This window comes from Abramis brama (assembly GCF_963993115.1).
Source record: "Abramis brama genome assembly, chromosome: 19".
Taxonomy (NCBI): Eukaryota; Metazoa; Chordata; class Actinopteri; order Cypriniformes; family Leuciscidae; genus Abramis; species Abramis brama.
Genome location: NC_139981.1, coordinates 11,970,515 through 11,991,478, shown reverse-complemented (window position 1 = coordinate 11,991,478; position 20,964 = coordinate 11,970,515). Strand labels below are relative to the sequence as shown.

Sequence of the window (20,964 nt, the reverse complement as noted above, 5' to 3'; positions counted from 1 at the left end):
TTCCATCCATGTCAATAGAGGAAGTGAGAAAAAGTTTACTACCATTCACATTCATTCATCTCAAAATGCTTTTATGACGCAAAATGAATGTAAACAGTCAGTTATGTCTTAGAGATTAAACTGACATGACAAACCACATCTTATATTTCAAAAGAGATCTGTTTGACTGTGAATGCAGCTTAGTAGATCCCCTGCTGTCTGTGATGTCATCAGTATACAATAATACAACAACAGTAAAGCTGAGAAAGAGAAACATCACTCACTGCTCTTAAATGGAAAACATTCAGATACTCTTAAATACTGAAAGCACTCTTTGTTTATTGCTTGTAATGTTTCGTTGTTCCTCTTTATTTACTAGGCTACTTGCTTATTTAAAATCTTAACATATAATTGTATTAATTTATTTTTTTAAACCTGTAATTATTTAATTGGATTGTGACTCCCAGAATCGGAACGGATGGTGCCTAAAGATTCCCACCCCTAGTTCACATGGACATGTTCTTGCATTTCTTCTCATTGTTGCACAAAAAAAAGAAAAAAAAAATCGTTGTACTAACTTTTTAGGATGCTGTGTCAGCTTCAGTTCAAAAAGCACTTTAATTTTCTCATAACATACATTGCAGCAATTACGATTTTTTTTTTTTTGCTCTATTACAGGCCAAACTGGCCTTAAAGGGATAGTTTACCCAAAAAATAAAACAAATTGCTGTTAATTTACTCCAAGATGACCATCCAATATGTAGGTGACTTTCTTCAATAGAAGAGTAAAAAAGATTTTTAGCTGAAACCTTGGTCCTCTGTGATTCATATAATGGAAGTCAATGGGCGCTGTCATTTTGAGATAAAAAAAAACCATGCAGGACAAGTTAATTTATTTTTCGAGAAAAGTAGCAGTTTTGGACAAACAGGATTTCCACCTGATAGAGACGATATGCATGTTGATTTAACAACAATGCACCCTTAAAACAAATGTGAAAACCTAAGTGTGCCTCTTTTTTCTTTTTTTTTGTGGCCCAAAAAAAGAAAGAAGAAAAAACCATTAGGGGTACACGTACTCCTACACAGTATAGTTTCAATAGTACCTGAAGGATACTTCCAGTATTCAGCAAGATTCCCATTTTAGAGTTATTCTCAGAAATGCTTTAGGTATTTGGAAGCCAAACTCAAGGTTGTGCACTGCACTTCTCTAGAAAAATTAAAGGAAATCAGTCTAGACAATGCAAGAGTAAACTGCTACAACAAACAATTCAATAAAAGTAAAACACTAACCAAAATACACTCAACCTAAATGCAACCTGGTGCTTTTATTTAGCCATGGGAACTCAAGAAAATATATTGTGAAACAACCACAGTACTTTATCTCCCAAGGATTCATGCTCTTCTGAAAAAGTAAAGCAACAGCAAACGCTTATCGATTTTTTTCCTTTGATGAGCCTATAGACATAAGTATCACTTTAAAAGGGGAGCATCCCAAATTGCTGAGTGTGTGCGAAGTCTGAGTAATAACAGTCTGTATCTCAGCAGTCAGGAAAAGTGCACAGCAATTGATTTAACTCTTGAAACATTAACCGCAATCAAATGAAGCCTTACAGAAATAAAGTGTGGAACATGAAGCCGTCAGCAGGCATACAAACTCGGTTGAAAAAAGGAGGAAAATAAGCCATGGGATTGTGTTACTTTTTGGAAGAAGACTAAATAACATTACCCTTATTCACAGACGAGAGATGACCTCAACCTGTCATGAGCCTCAAGAGTCCAAAATCAAAGTGAATCTTGATATTATGTCGGGGTTTCCCACTGGAGGTTCGTGACGGAAATACAATGATTTGGAAAAATTGTGACAGAAATGTGAATGCTAAATGAATAATAAACTATAATTGAATTAAAATTTAAACATTTAAAAAATAAAAATTTTATTTTTTATTGTTTAATTGCATTCGAATTCAAATAAAAAAATTGTGTGGGTATGGTTAATAAATAAGTGGGTCATGAACGAGCTTAAATGCTGAAAGAGTTATTTCCTGTACAAGACGAAAGTGAAGAGAAGTTTCAATCATGTTCCAATTGTGAAATTGTGATGCATTGCGATGCGTTCCATTTTGCAAGGGAGATGGTGATCGTTGCTGCTGCTATCAGTGGCATGGATACAGTGTTCTCTTGTGGCTCACGCACAGTCTTCACACAGACGCGCGCTTCAATCTATCGCTGTTGCAGAGAGACTCTATTCAGTGAAATCACAAAACAAAATGCATATGCAATGGTGCAATGGTTTTGATGAGAAAAAAAAAAACTTTTTTTTGCGGCTTAGAACCCAGAACCGCTGACAGGCTTGGCAAAAGTAATACCACTAGCCCATGAAAGCGCACAAATTACATTCGCGGACCTATGGATTTATTCACGTGAAAATTCTCGGCACTAACAATTAGTACAGTAGATCTCATTAAATGGCAAATTGAACCCAAAGTACTATTGAAATTGATTTATGGACATCGTAATGTTATTTTTTCAGAAAATTGTTATTGTACACATCTTAGCATTCTATAGCAACCTCCTACCCCCACCTTCTTTTTTTATATTATCGCTGTTGCAAGTGCGTCCCGAACCGTGGGTGGAGAACTAAGGATGCACCGATTGGGAAAGTCTGGGCCAATACCGATACCGATGTTTAACATAACAACTTGGCCGATGGCCGATGCTGATGCCGATGTTTTTTCTTTTTGCTATGTATTCCTTCTTTTGTGCCACGGAAACATACAAGTCTTTCGGCTCTTGATCACACTATCCTAGAATGAGCACAAATTCAATCAGACCAATTTATGAAACAAAAACAACCTTTAATGTCACTTTCTGGTTGACATTAGTTATAACCTTATTTATGACAAGTTCTTTTTCAGTGGTTATGAGGAGCAATATGAGAGAGAAATTTGGTAATCATTGTCTGACCCAACAAAAAAACATTATAATATTCATTTTATTTTTCGTGTTCGCATTTATGAGGGAAAAAACAACGTGTCAGTTCTCTGTTACGGACGTGAGCGATCTGAAAGCGGCACTAAAAAGACTGCATTAAAACTTTCACAGAGACCTCAAACAGAACAGCTGCCTTTCCTTAAATTGAATTTCGTTTTGAATTAATTATATCTTAATTTTAATCAATGTTTCATGAACCAATTGCCTGGATTTAATAAATAAGAATTAAATATAGCAGAATCACGACATGGAGGCACCGGCGAGTGAACTGGAGTTCGTCTCATTAATGAACCGAAACTCAGCGTATAATGCACATTCACATTCACAGCGTATTTAGACACATTTAGACGCATTCATAATCATTACTTTTACCGGTTCTTTGTGGCAAGCTTTATGCGTGCGGTTGTGCGCTTGAGTGCGGCTATATTACATAAACGCTCATTATCCTGTAGCCTATATAAGTAATTAAATTAATATAAAGGGGCGATTTGTCCACGAATGACTTAAATGAACAACTAGCCTACTAGTCGAGCGACCCTGCGGAATGAACGAGCGGAGCGGAATATTCAGAAACGCGCTCTCCACTCACGAGCTCTGATCGGAACAAACCCGAACCTCACTGTCTGCTGAACTTGCGCAGAAACATCAAAATATAACCAGTTTTTTTAAATGGTTTTTAAAACTACACTATTTTAGCACAAATTATGAGCTTATTGGCGATTTTTTTTATAATTATTGACAAAATTAGAATATAGTAAAAGTTTTTTTTGTTTTTTATTTTATTTTTTATTTTAAGTTTTGGGTGGGCCTGTTGAAAAGTGGGGCCGTGCCTGAGCTGCAGGACATCGTCTTTCAAAACATAACCTGCGCGAAAGAGAAAAAAAATGAATGCGTCATTGTACCCAGCACTTCTGAAAATGCACTTCCGAATGCGTCTCTGTCCCCAGCACATTTCAAACCAAACTGACGCCCATGTGACATCGGCGAATGTCATTTCCCGATGGCAGTTAACGAGGCAAATATCGCCCGTTACCGATGTTCAGCCGATGCATCGGTGCATCCCTATGGAGAACAGTATGGTTACATTTTTTACCGAGAACCATTACACCCCTAGCCCTAACAGACACTAACGCAGAAAAAAAAGGGCAAAGATCAAGATTTGGAGGTTAAATGCACAACTACAAAGACACACACAGTTATTTGAAATATCAAATGTGTCAATGCAGCTGCCTCCCTGAGTTCAATCTCTCCATCTATTACAATGAAATGTTTAAAAAGCCACCTCAGAGGAATACCTGACCTTGAATTGAAGCGACAAGTTCAGATCAGCTATTGCTTGATTGCCCAAACTCAATGATTGAGGCAGTACATTAAGAATGTTCAATGCCTTGGTGTTCTTGGTAGTAAATAATCGCAGCCAATGTATCAAGACGCTTCTATTTAGGTAAACATGGACAAAAATACCTTTTGAAATCCTTTTACAAACAGAACAACAGATGTCAAATACAAAGGAAAAAAATATATTTTGCTTTAAAGAAGCCTTTCATTAAAAAGATGGACAAACAGACTTCCTCTTCAAGCTAAGCATGAAGACTGAAGTGAGCGAGATGTTTCATTTTGAAAGAGTAGAAGCACTGCTCTTTGTAGAAACCCCCGTGTACAAGAGCTCTTGATGGAAGGCAGAAAAACCCTGAAGAGATTAGAACAACTAATCTTCCGCTGCTACTTCAAAAATGTTGTTTTTCTGGGTCCTTTGATCTCTCATTTACAGATAATTGAATCAATCTACCATTTCTTTATCCTAAGGGGTAAAAGCATTCTAGAGGTGCACTCCCCACCCCTTGCGTCTGTGTAGACTGATTAATACTGGTCTGCGGCAGACTTTCATCAGCATGCATTTCAGATGGGACTCTAGTGGAGACGATGATACATATGCAAGTAACAGATTATTTGTTACGGTATTAGTTTGAATATTCACAATATATTCCACAGCAAGTAAATAAAAAAAATAATACTGCTTAGTGGTGTTAAAGCCACAAAATACAATGCTGACAGTCAGATGGATGGAAGTGCTACAGGTAGTGACACTTTCCCCCTCCCTATGTTTTTTTTCCTCAGATGTGTGATAAGATTGGATAGCAGCATGGCACAGGATGGATCACTTGAGCGAGCCCGCTGGATAGCACAGTGCAAACTGCTAAACCTGTGCACCCCATTTGACTTCTGTGAATGTTCTACTTTTAAGCCCTAAATAGAGAAAGTCAAACAGCTGGAAAGACTGACGTTAAAAACAGAGGGCGAAAACTTGACCTTGCTGGCGAATTTTGCAACATCGAACTGACTTGAGCTGAATAACGACACCATTTTCTTCTTTAAAGTTGCTTATAGCTGAATTTGACTCAAGTTTGCATCATTGATTGTTATTTTCCTGTTTATTACGGTAAAGCTGTATTGAAACATTCTGTATTGTAAAAAGCACTATATACATTTTATAGTGGGAAAAAGATTCTTTAGATTATTAAGCCGTTTTAAATGTACATAAAAAAGACTAATTCACGTATATTTTCTATATTTTAATGCAACTCACTGCTCCTAATGTGTGAACTAACTAGGATGGGTTAAATGCAGAGGACAAATTCAGACTATGGGTTACCATACTTGTCCATCACGTCATGTCATGATCATTAATATCTCAGATATCCTAAAAACATAATGCAATATGTAATAATTATGTAAATAAACCAACTCATGTATGTATGCAAGCTATCACCAGAGACAATTTTAATCCAAAGAAAAACCCTAGGAGAAAGTATTTTAACATAAAAAAAATGACAATACATCACACACTATAATGTTTTCTAGCAGTGATATAGCCACCAGAGACGGACCGTTTGGACATCACCTCTCTGACAAAGGCTTCTCTCCAGAAGAGCAGCTTGATCATGTTTGTCCAGCACAAGCAATTCAGAAGGGTCTTTCTGATTATCAAGTTTAAATGAAATGCCACACACCCACCTCACCTATGAATCAGCACCAGGAGAATGAGGCTTACATTCAGGAGAAGAGAACTGTGCTTACCCTGCATGGCTATGCAATTAGTCACAGCCAATCTTATCCCTGGAGGAACTTCAAGAATAAAATAAACAGTCAAAAAAGCAATGCAATTTTTTGTAATCCACAGCTGTGTGGAGAGATAGATCAAGTTAGAAACAGACATAATATCTTGTGGCATGTAGAAAGAATCCATCTAATGGGGTTCGAACCAGGTGAGATTTACTGGCAAATTGCAGATAAACAAAAATACATGGGGGGGGGGGGGGGGGGGGATCATGCAACTCTTTTTGAGAGGTCTGCAAACAGATGAAGAGAAAGTACTCAGAAAACCTTTAGCCTGAAAACACAGCCTTGGACAAAAGGTCTGATCAAGCTAACAATCGCGCCAGGGCACGGTACAAGTCAACCGTGCCTAGCGTGAGTACACCCTAAAATAATTCTTAATAGGCTTCAGTGTTATCACTTATCCGAGTCTACACCGGTGAAAACTCCCACTCTTAAATTATAACCATTCATAATTCATCATCTACTAAATAAAAAAAAGATTGCTCTCTTCAATGCCACAACCTGTGAAGATAATACAAAGCTAATTGAAGCCCCACAGGCTTGCACATGAAGGATTCAAATATCTCTGCTGGGCTGGCAATCAGCTCAGAACTGATCTGATATTAAACTAGCATGCCATTAATACTTGCACCTCTTGACCTCTGCCATGCAGCGATCCCTGCAGCATCCCATTTTATTAATAACAAGAGCCATTTAGACTCAGCATACTGATCTGCTGTTAAAAACTAGAGGAATACAGGATGACCGCCTGTTCGCCTCTGCCTCTCAGTGAAGTGAGGGCTAAAAGAAGCTCTGCATGGGTACACGAAGCCGACCATTTCAGTGCACCACTCTGGGCTTGTTCTCAGGGCTACAATCGGTTGGCCCGATCAAAGCTACAACCAAAGTTTTTCAAACACACCAACTTGACAACAAGAGACTGCCAGTAAATGTCATGGTAGCTTGTATGTTGAGAAAAACTGAGTGATCCAGCGGCCTCAGTCATGTTCATTCGTTGAAACTCTTCTTTTAACACTTACAGCCAATTCTGGATTCATATTATTACTGGTGGTGTTATTGCTATTTTTAGTCCTGGAATCCTCAAGACCATTGGTTTGGAGAAGAGCCCTTCATCTCCTCAAGCATTCCTCGAGTGCTTCCTTCATTGCACGACTCGATCAAGCTGTAGAATTCCCTACATCCCTGTCTGATCTCCCAGCGCTGCACAAGACCTGACTCAGCTCCCTGAAGATTAAACGGACTAAAAAAAAAAAAAAAAAACAGATCCCCAATTTTCTGTTCTTTAGTGGAAAGTGACAGTAGACTCAGTGGACTGCACTGCAGCAAAAGCACTTTTGCATTATCAATGCAAATAAAAAGTGCATTTCATGGATACAACAAGGCTTTTATCTAAAATTGACATGACAAAAGCGTTCATATGATTATAAAGTTACGTTGTAAGTTCAGTTAACCAGCCTTTCCAAAGGTCATCTTAAACAACCAGTGAGCGAGTAATACTATAGGCATGCAATTAAGATACAGCAGCGAAATTAATACTAGCTTTAGGGAGATGAGGCGAAAGAAAAGAGCCTGGTCATTTGAAGTCATTAATCTAATGGGATTCTGGGTTCTTCACCGGCTTGAAACATAATCCAAGTCTTGTCCCACTTTCAACGATTTTTTTTTTTTAACCATAACACCCAAAAACTCTCAGCATGAGAGCCACCCCAGGCCCAACACTCATTTGCAAATTATCTCAGACATTTATAATGTTCTTGGGACAGAACCAAACTCATCTTTAACTCACAATTCAATGCTAATTGGGTCATGGACTTGGGGACAGAGCCAAATGAGTTATGGGCATGTATTTGTCTCGTTTTAAATCAGGAGAAGAAAAGAACAGCTCAAGAGATATAATGGCTTAAAAAAAATAATCTTGATTTTACACTTATCACACTACTTGATCTGTGAGTCTTCATACCAATATTTACAACATTGCCTCAGGATGAAGAAAATGATTTTATGCTCATTCATGAAAATGTCTCCAAATTTCTTGAGGGCAAAAAAGGACAAGCCAAGGAGCTTGTTAACTTTGAAAGCTATGAATCAAGTATCACTGAATCACTTAAGGTACTGAGATAAATTTCATTCGTTATCCAATTTCAACGATTGTTAAACATTTGACAAAGCTAAAATTTATTTGAACATCCTTTTTTCATAATTCAATATTCAAATAGCAGAATACATGATACAATAACTTCAGTGTTTTTATATGTGTGTTTCTAAACGCAGTGTATATATATATATATATATATATATATATATATATATATATATATATATATATATATATATATATATATATATATATATATATATATACACACACACATTATATATTTAAATACAAACACATACATACATGTATATGTATATATATTATATATATATATGTGTGTGTGTGTGTGTGTGTGTGTGTATATATGTGTGTGTGTATATATGTGTGTGTATACAGTGAGGAAAATAAGTATTTGAACACCCTGCTATTTTGCAAGTTCTCCCACTTGGAAATCATGGAGGGGTCTGAAATTGTCATCGTAGGTGCATGTCCACTGTGAGAGACATAATCTAAACAAAAAAATCCAGAAATCACAATATATGATTTTTTAACTATTTATTTGTATGATACAGCTGCAAATAAGTATTTGAACACCTGTCTATCAGCTAGAATTCTGACCCTCAAAGACCTGTTAGTCTGCCTTTAAAATGTCCACCTCCACTCCATTTATTATCCTAAATTAGATGCACCTGTTTGAGGTCGTTAGCTGCATAAAGACACCTGTCCACCCCATACAATCAGTAAGAATCCAACTACTAACATGGCCAAGACCAAAGAGCTGTCCAAAGACACTAGAGACAAAATTGTACACCTCCACAAGGCTGGAAAGGGCTACGGGGAAATTGCCAAGCAGCTTGGTGAAAAAAGGTCCACTGTTGGAGCAATCATTAGAAAATGGAAGAAGCTAAACATGACTGTCAATCTCCCTCGGACTGGGGCTCCATGCAAGATCTCACCTCGTGGGGTCTCAATGATCCTAAGAAAGGTGAGAAATCAGCCCAGAACTACATGGGAGGAGCTGGTCAATGACCTGAAAAGAGCTGGGACCACCGTTTCCAAGGTTACTGTTGGTAATACACTAAGACGTCATGGTTTGAAATCATGCATGGCACGGAAGGTTCCCCTGCTTAAACCAGCACATGTCAAGGCCCGTCTTAAGTTTGCCAATGACCATTTGGATGATCCAGAGAAATCATGGGAGAAAGTCGTGTGGTCAGATGAGACCAAAATAGAACTTTTTGGTCATAATTCCACTAAACGTGTTTGGAGGAAGAAGAATGATGAGTACCATCCCAAGAACACCATCCCTACTGTGAAGCATGGGGGTGGTAGCATCATGCTTTGGGGGTGTTTTTCTGCACATGGGACAGGGCGACTGCACTGTATTAAGGAGAGGATGACCGGGGCCATGTATTGCGAGATTTTGGGGAACAACCTCCTTCCCTCAGTTAGAGCATTGAAGATGGGTCGGGGCTGGGTCTTCCAACATGACAATGACCCGAAGCACACAGCCAGGATAACCAAGGAGTGGCTCTGTAAGAAGCATATCAAGGTTCTGGCGTGGCCTAGCCAGTCTCCAGACCTAAACCCAATAGAGAATCTTTGGAGGGAGCTCAAACTCCGTGTTTCTCAGTGACAGACCAGAAACCTGACTGATCTAGAGAAGATCTGTGTGGAAGAGTGGGCCAAAATCCCTCCTGCAGTGTGTGCAAACCTGGTGAAAAACTACAGGAAACGTTTGACCTCTGTAATTGCAAACAAAGGCTACTGTACCAAATATTAACATTGATTTTCTCAGGTGTTCAAATACTTATTTGCAGCTGTATCATACAAATAAATAGTTAAAAAATCATACATTGTGATTTCTGGATTTTTTTTTTTTGATTATGTCTCTCACAGTGGACATGCACCTACGATGACAATTTCAGACCCCTCCATGATTTCTAAGTGGGAGAACTTGCAAAATAGCAGGGTGTTCAAATACTTATTTTCCTCACTGTACATACATACATATATATACACACACACACACACACACACACATATAAACGTATGTCTAGTATGCTAAAACGTACTAGGGTTATTTTGAAAAACTGACACGTACTTATATGGATTTTAAGATATGCACATTATCTTGTACATAAGAATCTTTTAATTAAAAATCTTGATAATGTCAATGGACACGTTATGGGTCAACAACCCACAAAAATATATTTTCTTAACGCAAGATCAAAAGATGGTCAAAAACATTCAAACAACCCTGCATACATGCAGACAATTTACTAAAAACACCTAACGTTAGGCTACATTTTGAAATACTAAATCCAAGAGCATTATTCTTCTAACTTTCAGCTAGAGTAGCACGCACTGAATTATCATTTTAAAGAGATTTTCGACAGGAACACAGCTGTACACTACAGGCTGACACATGAGATATTCTTCTTGACTCATCTAACGTTATAAAAGAGAACTGAGCATTGAGTGAAGCCCATGCAAAATTCATTACTGCCCAAAACGAGTCTCCATGGCAGAGCTGCTCAGATTTTCCAATGGACTGCGTTAAGGTACCAATGTAGACTCAATCTGCCCATAAAGTCCTACAGAAAAACATGCATTTAAAAGCAACAAGCATCCCGCTTTGCTTTTGTCCCAGCTGCTCTGCAACTCAAACTTACACACGCTCACACTGTTAATGCACATTAATCCTGTGTAAACAAACAGGAAAGCTCTAGGTTGCTTATGTTTAATGATTCTAATAATTATTTAAACACTTTCTGGTCGTATAGATGAAAATCACTGACTACACGAAACTTCCACTAAACTAGAAACTACGCCGCGGTTCAAATAATCTCTTCTATGACTAAACGCAGTTTTTATACAAACAGCAAAGCTTTGAGAGGGCTGAATGTCATTGTTTTGAAGATAAAGCCGTGTTTGTGCAAACTAAAAGGAGTTTAAAATAAGAACATTGATAAGGCGCTTCTCTGATTTTCTTCAGAACGAGGTTAGCGCGGCTAGCCGTAGCATTTCTTCAGTTCCGAAGAGGCAAAACTGCACTTGTTTGGAAGAAAACACAAAACATGACTCACCGATACAGTTTTTTTTTATACAGCTATCCGTAAGCGATCCTCAAAGGTTTTAACAAGTTTAAAAAATGAGAGGTGAACTCAAACTCTCGTTGACAGCATCACTCTCAGAACCGCCATCTTCACTCAGCTATGATGCTGCTGTTGGCTCGAGACGCTCTACCTACCGAAAACTCTGGAACAAACCAAATCAGTCCGTCAGATGGGGGGGGGAAACCTGCAGAAACTCACAATTTCGCATGACATTATCTGTAAGTATTGACACAAGTGAAGCTTAAGTTGGGTGTTAAAATCTTTTAACTGGAATTTTAGAGTGCTTAGAGCAATATATACTGGTTAAAACATTTTAAGAAATAATTACAGTGAATTAAAACCCCCGTACTGTAATCAAATTTGAGAGACTTGTTTCCAACAAAGTGCACCTCCGAACAGATTTTTTCAGGTAACGTTAGGGGTACAAACAAGGACCGGTGTGAGATTATCGCGCATTATCTTGACACATTTGTTTTTTAAATACATTCACCTGAACTTTCAGTAAAGTGGTTTGAAACACTGTATTCTACAAGCATCATTATATTTGTTTATCATTAAGACAAATCATCAAAAAGTTTCATTTGGCACCAAAACTACTTGCGTGATTGAATAAGCAAAGCTTTTATATATCAGCCCATTTATAAAAGAATCGGAATCACCGATACACAACAAAATAAAAGTGTCAATATTTAACCTTCTAGCGCCCCCAGGCGATTAAAACCGTTGATTCCCTGCTAATCAAATTCGAGGTGCATATCTGACACTTCCAATTAAACGTATTCGTATCTTTATCGATATAAACAAAGTAAGATTTTTTTTTTTTTTGTATAATAAAAATATTCAGCAAGAACGCATTTAATTAATCAAGTTAGTAAAAACATTTATAGTTTTGCAAAATATTTCTATTTCAAATAAATGCCGTTCTTCAAAGAATCCTAGAAAAATGTGTTACAGTTTTCACGACAATGTAAAGCAGCACTACTGCTTTCAACATTGATAACAAGAAATGTTTCTTGAACAACAAATCAGCATATTAGAATGATTTCTGAGTGAGGTATTAAGTGACACTGAAGACTGGAGTAATGACTGCTTTTCCATTTTCAATTCAGCTTTACAGGAATTTGAATACATTTTAAAATGTACTTTTTCACAATATTATTGTTTTTACTGTTTTTAAACAAATAAATCCAGCTTTGTTGAACATGAGAACTTACAACCCCTAAATTTTGATTGGAACTATTAATAATGGTTAGAACAACAGACACAGATAAAACTATTAGTGTTTTGATTTATCTTTATTAAGTAAACTCTACATTTTTAATATTGCTTTGTTCCAATTTAGTTTTTCTCTTTTCCCCCCCATTTATTCTAAATTACATCCTCTTGCAATCAAAACAGTTTCATATTTATATGCATTTATATAGATTTTTTTGTTTGTTTTTTTTTCCAACCAAGCTACACTTGAAGAATACAAAAATATCACAGTACATTTTCTACACAGTCACTCTCCACTAGTGAGTTCCAAAGCTGGGGCCGATGCTGGAAACATGGGAATCTGGCAGTGACGTTCGACCACTCAATTACGCTAGGCCGAGGGGAGCAGTTAACCTGTTTTAAAATGAGAACAAAACTAGATTGTGTGGTTCGACTAAATCTTGAAATATGAAATTGCAAGGTCTATTAATGGTATGGGAAATGACTTGTCCAATAGCTGGATTTTGGATATAAAAGAAACCAATTTAAATTAAATTTAAACAGGGAGCCTGAATTGTTTTGGACTCAAGTCACCGCTGACATCTAGAATTAAAGCTGTGTAATCTGGTCCAGCCAGACTTCTCTGTTCCAGCACTCAAGCCACCAAAATCTGACCGGAAAAAGGAACTCACAGATCAGTCAGTAATAACATTCTTCCATTCCTCATCCTGCTCTCTGCAGACACGCCATACTATACAAAATATTAAAAACAAAAGATAAAACAAAACACTGAAGAATCCTCACCCGTACTTTGATTATTGTTTCATAATAAATGTCTCTTTTATTCTTTTAACAAAGTTTTGTTTTATTTTCCTCATTTTTACACTGCCATCCACTATCCAACGTTGAAATCCTTAATGACCGGTGGAGGCTCTGTTCTCCAGGGTAGAGGAATGTTGCAGTATGAGTCTGACATTTAGTGGTTTTGTTCAAACTTGAACCAAACATCAACATAGCAAGTGAAAACCTTAGTCCCCTTATCAACCACCTAAACGAACTCCGGGGATCACAAAACATACAAATCAGTGAATGAAAGATGTTAGGACACAGATAAAACATAGATAGCCATTAAGTTACTTGACTGAACACACCAAAAAAGAAAAAAAAAAGAAAAAAAAAAGGGTCAGACACAACACTGGGATCAACAACTCGACAAAGGAGGGACCCACTGACTGGAGTAATTCACTTGCCCCAGCATCTCTGTGCCACTTTCTCATGACTTCAGGGCCCGAAGGACTAAATTTTCAGTCATGTGAGTGGGCTTGTACAGGAAGTTGGCATGGCTACACTTCCTAACAAGGGGAATTGTGTGTCGGATTGAGCTGTGTCAGTGATCTTGGGGGGGGGAGGGATGATATCTGCAGGAGATTGGGCGTCTCTGTCCCCGCTGGCCTCTAGAGCAGTCATGGTGAGAAGGTGGCCATCTCCAACGAGATCCGCTGCCATAGTTCTTTTGTCTGTTTGCCCCTCTTCAGGTTCTGCAGCACATCGTTGAACTGCATCATGCCAACTGGTGTCAGGCAAAACGCCCCGCGGGCACTTCGGATGATGTTCACAAAGTCGTCATAGTCTGCGGGAGTCAGATGGATCAGCCTGTGGTGGATATACTGGAACAAAACATAATTAGAAATTGAAATGAGCAGGGAGGACACGAATTCTGTCCCAAGGTTATTTTATTTTTGCATTTTAATAGTATTTTTACTATTTTCAAATTGAATTTCAGTTTAGTTTTACTTGTCTCCAACAATAGTTTTGTTAGTTATAGTTTAGTTTTTCAATCATTATGAAATGCAGTTAGCAAGCCTTATATAATGTCATCTGTTTCTAAATGTGAAACATACAAAGCTCACATAAGGGGACATAGTGATGAAAAATTATATGTTAATGCTTTTGCATGCACTCACAAAATGTTTACATTCCCCCAAGAAACTGTGAATACATTTATAATTTTATAAAATATATTTTTATTCTTTAAAGAATCCTGAAAAAAAAAAAAAAAAAAACCCACAAAAACGTTACACAAAAACATTTAGCAGCTCAAGCAGTTTTCAACACTGATAGTAATAATAATAATATTAAATGTTTTTGCGAAAAGTTTTGCGTTAGTATCCAGTTTCTCAGGGGAACGCAAAAAGTTGAGATGGAAGGAAATATTGTATTTCAAAGCTTTTGTGGTTCCCCTAAAAGTTGTGTTCTGTCGCAAAAGTTTCTTGGAGAAATCAAAGTTCCATCAAAATCAAAGTTTTGAGGGTTTTGAGTTTAGTTTCTAGCTCTAAATGTGTTTATGTATCTTTCAACAGCATTTCATTACAGTCATGCCTTTTTGATCTCCCTGTGGTTAAACATGTGTGACATGACAAATTCATAAATATTCCTGCTACTGGGTGGCACTAACCTGAACCCGTTTTAATAAAATGTCAACAGGTTATGAAGCATCATGTCCCCGGATGTTTATTGGGACATGTACCATATGGAGTGCATTTCCCACCAGCGACGTACGAAATGACTCAGAGACAGTCTCTGTGTAGGTTTCTGCTTGAGTACAGCCTCTCGGCCCCTCATCTCATTCTCCACGCATGGAGAGAGTGGATTAGAGCTGGCACGGTCTCCCTTTCACATTTACCCAACATTCATTCGCAAAGATTTACAGTGACAGACATATGGTAGAGTGTCCCTTGATTGGGCATTTTTAATTATAAGGCCATGAGAGTGCAATGGTCACTTACGTAGACAACCACGTTGTTTGCCCATGCAACAACTTGAAACCTCTTTGAAATGGCAAAATAAAGACTCTGAGGCTGCTAGCAGGTAACTGCAAGAGCCTGTCTGTGTATGAGAGGGAGAGATAGCGTGTGTGCGCTCCTTCTCTAGGCAGCAGCTCTTGGCTTTGGGCTGTCACAGTGTGTTTGATGCTCTCTCATCAGTATGCTCCATCCTGTGAACAGACTCAGACTTCCCTCTCTAGCTTTAACACTCCAGAATTGTTCATGCACAATTTATATTCAGTGTGGGCGACAATGCCGTCACAATCCAGCCTTGGCACCACTCGAATGCTCTAAAACCCTACTTAAATTCTCTACTTGAAACTAAGTCTAACTAATATAAAAACGAACTTTGAGATGGTTGCACCACATTCCATACAAATGTCAGCTGTGACTGATCAGCTCATGTGTTGGAGTGTAATTTTAACCACTTCTGTCAGCGCAAGAATATAAATTTCCTGGATTATCATCATCATCAGGGTACAGACTTATTTCAAGACTTCATCCTATTAGGGATGTTATTAGTAATAATGTCAGTGTGATTAGTTCCCCAGGCTGAATCTTAGGGATTTGTGAATCTGTACCTGTAAGTAGGCCTGCTGGCAGCGCTGCACGAGCTGGTGGAAGGCAGGAGTGCGGAGGTGTGCGTGGATATGTGCAGGGTTTAACCTCTGCAGAGCCTCCATAATGATCTCCTGAAGGACAAACGGACTAAGAACACCTTTCGCTGCCCCCACACAAAACTGGTACACGTGGTTCACACCTGAGGAGAGAGGAAGAGGGAGGAGGATAAGGAAACATTCTGAAACTGAAGGAATCTCTAATACATTGCAAAACTTAAAGTTTTTAATTTATGATTCTGTTTACATAATTTATTAATGTTGAATTATAAATTAATTATTCATAATTATTTGTAATTTGAATTAATTCACCCAAAAATTAAAACTGTCATCATTTACTCACCCTCATGTCGTTCCAAACCTTTAAGACTTTCGTTCATCTTCAGAACACAAATTAAGAATTTTTTTATGAAATCCGAGTGATTTCTGTCCCTCTATTGACAGCTAAGCAACTACCCCTTTGACGCTTCAAAAAGTTCATAAACAGATCATAAAACTAACCCATAATAATTGAGTGGTTTAGTCCAAATTTTCTGAAGAGACACGATCGCTTTATATGCTGAACAGATTTATTTTAGGCTTTTATTTACACAAATATTCAAAGCAGGTTCGGTTGAGCTTCTGTTTATGTTCGCTGATCAATGTTTATGTGTGAATAAAAGCCTAAATTCAATCTGTTCATCAAATAAAGTAATTGTGTCTCTTCAGAAAACTTGGACTAAACCGCTCAATTCATATGGATTAGTTTTACGATCTCTAACTTTAAGCGTCAAAGTGGTAGTTGCATAGACTGTCAATGGAGGGAAGAAATCTCTCAAATTTTATTAAAAATATCTTCATTTCTGTACAGAAGATGATCAAAATGGGATGATCTTACAGGTTTGGAACAGCATGAGGGTGAGTAAATGATGACAATTTTCATTTTTGGGTGAATTTAACTCTTTAAAGTGCCCCTATTAGGGGTCGTTCACATAACGCGTCTAAAAACACTTGGAAGGAGCTCCTTCTTTCCAAAGCGCTTGCGCTCCCGTTGCGTCTGTTGGTGCTATGCAACCATGAACTGCGATCTCCACAACGACGAAGAAGTTTCAGTAATGGATTTCCACCACCGAAAAACGCTTCTTGTAGCTCTGCTACAAGATTAATTTACATAGAAGAAAAAACGTAGTGTTTGGGTGCACCCCATACTTCATGTTGACTGAGCTTTCAATGTTGTTACGGAAAGGGTGAAGTGAAGCTGATTGGTTGGTTCTTGTCACATGACAAGCTGTGCGCTTACGGCATTCTGAAAAGTTGTCACTCTTAAATCTCGCCTGGAAAAAACGAGCGCGTCACACTGCGTACATTTGAAATAACGAACTTGAGCGCACAAAAGACGGGATATGTGAACAGCCCCTTGTGCTATTTTAAAGGTTCCTAATTTTGGTTTTCATGCATCAAGATAAAAAAAAAAAAAAAAAGGTGAATTGTCTATATATACATTGCACATCACCTCATTTCTAAAAGAGTCTGAAAACAATTAGTTTGAAGATTCAGTCTCTCTAAACTCCTCCTTTCAGTGAGCCTACTCTGCTTTGATTGGTCTTACAGCCCAGTCTGTTGTGATTGGTCTACCGCTTACAGCGCATGTTGGAAACAAAAACGCCTATTACCATATTTGAATTTCAGCTCCGGAGGCTTCTTCAGCACTTGTATACACAAGTAATACGAACGATGGCATTGGGTTTTCCATATCAATTCCAGCACGAGTCCTCATTCTTTTGAAGTGCGTGCGTGCAAAATGGATTTGCAGCGCTGAAAACGGTCTTCTCGACATGTTGAAAACACAAGCCAAACTTTTCAAGACCTCAGCTAAAACAACAGTGTTCGAGGTCGGATCAAAGTAGACCTTGTTTGCGGGCAGCCAACGAAGACCATAGGCTGGTATTATGCAAATTGTTTACATTGTTATGGACGATGGAATTGTTGACAACACATTTCAGCAGTTCAGATCAATTCTCGATTCTTTTAAGAGACAATAACTTTATTTGTCATGCACTTTGATCGCAGACCTTTAACATTCACAAACTGCATGAAAGGTAATATTTGGTAATACCAAATAATATCAAAGATAATACCAAAAGGTAATACTTCATCGCACCTTTCTGATTATGCCTTGCTTATCAGTGCATTGCTTTGCTTGTTCTTGTTTTTTCCATAACATAAAATCCAATGAGCCTACAAGTCCCAGACAGAATATGTTAAGATCACAGCTATAGTATCACAGCTCCATAAGTTATCAAAAAAGATAATTTGCATGAATAACTTATTTAATAAATCAAACTCAGATGGGATGCTTTACAGAGGTCAAGTAATTTTAATTCTTTGTGTGGTGAAATTTAATTATCGAAGCTCAAATAGAGTGAAATATCACCCACAAGTAAAATACAATCGTTAGAACTGTTAAATGCAAACAACTTTGGAAGACTGCATCTTTAGATTATGTTCATAAATTGTGAGGAAAGCGGTTTTATAATTGAATTTATATTTTGTTGCATTTTTGTCGCATTATGTCTGCATTTCCTGTGCACCATTTCCTGGTCCCAAAGTTTTTACTATGAAGGGCCAAAAATAAGACTTGCATTATATCTAACTATATAATAATAATAATAATCTCTACATTTCAATGCAAAAAAAAAAAGCAAAATATGTTAAAACAAAAAGATACATTAGAAATAAAGATGTGCTTCAACTTAATTACACTAAGGCTTGTTATTTAGTTTCTTGGAACTGCAAGCATTACCAAAAATATGCCATTGAATATTCTAATCAATTAACAGCCCTCTATTTTGATTTGCAGAGCTGCGTTTCAAGTGTGCTGACATTTAGTATTAAAAAGTCCCTATAATTCAAAATGAATAATTCCCTTTGGGCTAAATTGGCCTGTTTCTCTTACATCTATTGGTTGAGAATGTGGGTAGTTTAATCTAAATTGTAAGCGTATACCAAGTCATTTATCTTTTCCATTGTTGCGGATGAAATAGATGTGAAATGTAGCGCATGGCTTAATTGAATGTATGAATGAATGAATTAAGGCGAGACACGGCAGGCAAAAACATTGTTTTTTTTTACTGGTCAATTTTGAGATTTTTGGATATTTGTCTTCAATAACATGTCTTCTTTCATACTGTGGTGAAAAAAAGTCTGAAATACACATTTAGGTCTTTATTTTATTACACTTTGTCTGTTTGCGTCTGTAGATTTCGCGTAAATTCAACAAAAGTTGTCGTTGTAAATCATCCCACCGATCCGCGATCTCTGTCTGCTCTCTGTCATCACAGGCACGGCTGGAAAGCTCTCTCTTCACTGTACAATGCTGTCGGATCCAAATATGGTCATTTCCTTTTTATCAGCAACCAATCGCGAAAGTAAAAGGGCTGAATGCAATCTCATTGGCTGATGATAAATCTTTAAAGCCCGTTTTCTCAAAATGACCTTTCTCTCATACTCCATGTACAAAATCTCCACTTCAGTAGCACCTATATACACCAAACTTTCCAGTCTTGTACCTAGTTATATTATGAAGACATTTACAGAGGGATTTGTAAATATATTATTCCTAGCCTGATTTATATAACATTTTATTACAAAAAACATGGCGAAAATCATTTTTTTAAGGCTACTGACAGTATATTCTGATTTATAGGATAACAAAAGTAGATATCCATAAATCCCTCTGTAATTTTTTCCCCATCTAATATGTGAACACAATGAAAAAATAATTTTTAATCTGGCTTTATCCAATACTCAGATTTCGTTTTTTAAAATATATACAAATTAGCGCATATTTAATTAGATATTGCCTAATTTGCATATTTAAACATTAAATTACAGAAAACTTGTAATACATTTTTTTCTCAACTTAATGTAGGTAATCAACTGGTAAAGTTTCATGGTGATATCTGCTAGTTAAAATTTTTACCATATTCACCTGTAGTGTCTCGCCTTAATGCAGAGAAGCTGTTACTCTAATCTAGTCTGCCTCCCTATTTTTAAACTGCAGTAAATTAAGATCTGACATCTCACACTATACGATAAGGTAAGAATTGAGCGTGTTCCTCAATTTCTAGAATGCCTTGTTTATAGCTGAACTGATGCCATTGCGTGTTCAGTGTCATTCAAATAGCTATCAGTCACAGAGAGCTGAACGAAATTAAACTGCAGTAATAAAAAATCCTCTAGAAGGACGAATATTCTCCTCACAGAATGGTAAGATTGAGTGTGTTCCTCTATCTATTTCTAAAGGCCTTATTTATTTATAGCAAGATTGTTTGTCAGTGCGTGTACCATTTCAATTAATGTGCTATATCCTCCCTGTGTTAAACAGCTAAATGCTTGCCTGTTTGTGAGAGCTCGTGCAATGCTGCTTGTCCGAGTGTGATTTGAAGGGGAACGATTTAAAATCTTGATCAAGTAAAGCTTAACATTGAAACTGTGAATCAACAGCGAAGAAACCCTGTTGTTTTACGCGCCCAGAGAAACTTCCACAGAGACAAACTTCCGCCGAGCTCGATGTTCCATCAATTACAGCGCAAAACTGTAATTTGCTTGTCGTTTACCGAAACAGTTGTGTTTACAATGAAGTAATTTCAATTTATCATTATTTCTAAATTTATCTTTTAGATCTAATCACCTTAGGATGAATAAGTCTTGAACTTTGAAAGTTTAAGTAAACTTTTTCTACCAAAAATGTTCCTATCACCCTATTAACAAATTTGTTTAGATTCACACTTAGTTCTGGCATTTAGAACTGTCATCTAGCTTTAGCTTGTCATTAACTATGCACTGAAGCAGGGGAGTCTCAAGAGAAGCCAGATTATCCTGGTATATTTTTCTGTTGATATGAAAAATTGTGAACATTTAGCAATATAGCTGGTGAATTATGTATATTACGATGTTGATTAACTATATGCCTTTCTCCACTGACATTAAGTTGTTCAAAGCGTTTCTAAGGTTACTGATTTTTAGAAGGCAGACTGAGA

General features: G+C 37.3%; 2 protein-coding genes across 16 annotated transcripts in view; both read right to left on the bottom strand.

The window, feature by feature from the left end:
- Positions 1–11,415, bottom strand: part of ndst2a (N-deacetylase/N-sulfotransferase (heparan glucosaminyl) 2a) — a 118,047-nt gene extending 106,632 nt beyond the window's left edge. For all 7 annotated transcript variants that reach the window (XM_084093805.1, XM_084093804.1, XM_084093807.1 and 4 more), the window contains exon 1: positions 11,278–11,415. The gene's annotated coding sequence lies outside the window, so the exon portion shown is untranslated. The remainder of the gene's footprint in view (positions 1–11,277) is intronic.
- A 1,168-nt stretch (positions 11,416–12,583) lies between these two features.
- The window catches only part of zswim8 (zinc finger, SWIM-type containing 8), a 51,229-nt gene continuing 42,848 nt past the window's right edge, over positions 12,584–20,964 (bottom strand). For all 9 annotated transcript variants that reach the window (XR_014603566.1, XM_084093359.1, XM_084093360.1 and 6 more), the window contains 2 exons: positions 15,908–16,086; positions 12,584–14,168 (listed from right to left, as the gene is read on the bottom strand). Coding sequence is in view for 8 of the 9 variants with exons in the window: in XM_084093359.1 (XP_083949485.1) it covers positions 13,965–14,168; positions 15,908–16,086 (383 nt within the window). In the remaining variant the exon portion in view is untranslated. The remainder of the gene's footprint in view (positions 14,169–15,907; positions 16,087–20,964) is intronic.